This window comes from Pteropus vampyrus, unplaced genomic scaffold (assembly GCF_000151845.1).
Source record: "Pteropus vampyrus isolate Shadow unplaced genomic scaffold, Pvam_2.0 Scaffold124, whole genome shotgun sequence".
In the NCBI taxonomy this organism is placed as follows: Eukaryota; Metazoa; Chordata; class Mammalia; order Chiroptera; family Pteropodidae; genus Pteropus; species Pteropus vampyrus.
This window is the reverse complement of record NW_011888905.1, coordinates 1105983-1108934: the sequence shown is the minus strand read 5'-3', so window position 1 is coordinate 1108934 and position 2952 is coordinate 1105983. Positions and strand designations below refer to the sequence as shown.

At 62.0% G+C, this 2952-nt stretch overlaps 1 protein-coding gene across 1 annotated transcript in view; it reads left to right on the top strand.

The window, feature by feature from the left end:
• Positions 1-2952, top strand: part of BCAN (brevican) — a 12590-nt gene that overhangs the window by 3965 nt on the left and 5673 nt on the right. The window contains exons 6-7 of the mRNA XM_011366377.1: positions 908-1141; positions 1694-2308. Of these exons, the coding sequence (XP_011364679.1) occupies positions 908-1141; positions 1694-2308 (849 nt within the window). The remainder of the gene's footprint in view (positions 1-907; positions 1142-1693; positions 2309-2952) is intronic.

Here is a 2952-nt window from a genome sequence, read left to right as displayed (position 1 = left end):
GGCTGACTGTGGCAGCAGACAGGTGGAGGGCAGGGGCAGGCCAGGGCGCACGTCTGCTTGTCTGGCATGAGCGAGGCTCACCGGGGCAGGTGGCGCGAGCAGGGCGCGCTGTGCTGGCTCATCTGGCCGAGCACAGGCTTCTCTTAGCCCAGTTCCACGTCTGCTTCGCTGGTTTTCTGCTCATTTTACTTCCCTAGAGACAAGGTAGCCCATTCCAGAATTCTGCTTAGTCGAAGGAAGCAGAGCCCAGAAAGATGGGTGGCCCCTCCCTTTTCCCTCTTGCCTCAGCGCTGAGACCCTCGGGTGGGGACTGTTGAGTGTCCTTCCTGCCCTGTGCCCTCCAGCTCTCCTGTGCTGATGGTAGCCTGTCCCTTTCCATTTCACAAGTCTCGGGCGGCCTGGGATCCCTTGCACCTCGCCCCAAGCGCAAGGTGCTGAGGCCATTCTGTCCGTCTCTCCGCCTCCATCCCCTTCCTCGAGGGAAGATCTCTCCCCCGAGCCTTTCCATGCCATTCTGTCTAAAGCAGGACTCCCCACCCCACCTCCTCGCTCTGCTTAATTGTTCTTCATACGGTAACATTATAATAGATGTTTATTTGTGTATTACCCGTATTCAGAATGTAAATTCCCAGTAGAGGAGGAAGCTTGCTGTTTTGGTCTCTGCCGCACCCTCGGTGGCCTGGAGAATGCTCGGCGCGACATGTAGTGAGAGCTTGATTAATGCTTGAGGAATGAGTGGCGGAGTCCTAGGCTGCTTGCAGGACACCAGGGGTTCTCCCCAGGGGCGCGGGGGACAAAACGGAGAGAACCCCGTGCTCTCCGAGCCTAACCCAGAGCCCTTGCATGCCGGCCGTGACCTGGGAGGGCAGAGCCATCTATCTAGTACCCGTGTGTCCTCCTGCCACAGACTCTGCCCAGCCCTCCGCCATCCCTGAGGACTCCAACCCAGACTCTGCCCTAGCCTCTGATGGTCTGGAGGCCATTGTCACAGTGACAGAGACCCTGGGGGAACTGCGGCTGCCTCAGGAAGCTGTGGAGAGCGAGTCCCGAGGAGCCATCTACTCCATTCCCATCCCGGAGGATGCAGGAGGAGGCAGCTCCACCCCAGAAGACCTGGCAGAGACCCCAGGGACCCTCCTAGGTAACTCGAACCCCTCACCCCGGGGGGTCTGCACCTGAGAGGTTGGGGGCAGAAGGCCAGCTCAGTGCTGGGTTTATGGCGGCGCGACCCTGCCCTGTCCATCCTTAGCGGCTCAGTGGTGCAAGGCACCACCCTGCCGCTCTGCCAACCTTCGCTTTTCCAGCAGAATCCACTCCCAGCTCTCCGGGTCTGGAGATGCTCGGGCTAAGGAGCTGCCCTCTGGGAAGGCGGGGCCTCCTGTCTTCGGTCTCTCCTCCCCCTCCCCTCCCCCAAATAGACTAGAGACTTTTAACCGACTGGGAGAGGGACATGGAAGGACCATGTTTTCCCAGGCTCTCGACAGCTCACAGAACCTTCTCAAGTGTTGCCTCAACCGTGCATCTCAGGCTGAAATTGTCCCGGTGTGGAGCGGAGACAGCCGCCCCCCCGTGCAGGCTCTTCCCTCTCCCCGCGGCCTCGCCTTCCCCGCCCGCCTTTCTCGCCTCCCCCTTCCCTCTTCCTGGCCTCTGGCGGGCACTGTCCCTGGTGCTGAACCACCTGTGCTTTGCCTAGAATTTGAAACCCGCTCCGTTGTACCTCCCGCCGGGTCCTCAGAAGAGGGAGGCGAGGCGCTGGAGGACGCGGAGCCGCTCGACGAGGAAGCAGAGGACGAGGCCCTGTGGGCCTGGCCCGGCGAGCTCAGCAGCCAGGACCCAGGGGCCCCTCTTCCCACGGAGCCAGCCCTGGAGGAGTCACCCTCCCAGACCTCCCCGCGGGCGAGGGCTGTCCTGCAGCCTGGTGCTTCGCCACCTCCCAATGGAGAGACAGAGGCTCCCAGGCCCCCAAGGGTCCTAGGACCACCCACTGAGACTCTGCCCACTCCTGGGGAGAGGAACCTGGCACCCCTACAGCCTTCCACTCCAGCTGGGGAGAGAGAAGTGGGGGAGGAGACTGGGGGTCCTGAGGTGTCTGGGGTCCCTCGAGGCGAGACTGAGGAGACAGGGAGCTCGGAGGATGCTCCCACTCTGCTTCCCGTTACACGGGCCCCCGAGGGTACCGGGGAGCTGGAGGCCCCCTCCGAAGAGAATTCTGGAAGAACTGTCCCAGCGGGGACCTCAACGCGGGCCCAGCCGGTGCCGCCCACTGACGGTGCCAGCCACGGTGGGGTGGCCGTGGCCCCCTCATCAGGTAATTTTGCCCAAGGCTCATTCTCCCTATTTCTCCTGCTCCTTTTCCTCCCCCTGCAGCTCTGGGTCACCTGACCTGTAGCCTTTAACCCACCATCGCCCCAGACTCTCCTGTCCCCCTCCTCCATCCTGCCCACCGCCCGCTGTGGGTTTCCGGTATGGACACCCCACCATGCGACTTCCATCCAGCTCTCTGATTGCTCGTCCTGTGGCCATCGGCTCCATGCCCCCAACGCTGTGACCCTCTCCCTGTCTCTGGAAGCCCCAGCACTGACCACCTCGGGCCCTCCACCTGACTCACATCTCACTGACCACACAGAGCACCCTCATGCCACATGCGTCAGGGAGCCCTCGCTGCCTGTCGCCCTCCAGGGCCCGGGCCAGTCTCCCACTGCTTCCTCCCTGTCCTGCGTGCCATCCCCTTCAGCTGCCTCCCCCTGACAGCAGGGGAGCCTGGCACCCCATCCCTAACCCTCAACCTCTGGGGTCCGGGGGAGTCCTTATCCCCACAGAGCCTTAAGCGACTACTTCTGTGAAGTATTTTTTTGATTGTTTCATGGAAAACAAGTCTTGGAAATAAACATTAAACTGCTTTATAGCCAAAACTCTGGCCCCCTCTGTCTCCGCCCCCAGCTGCCTGCCCTT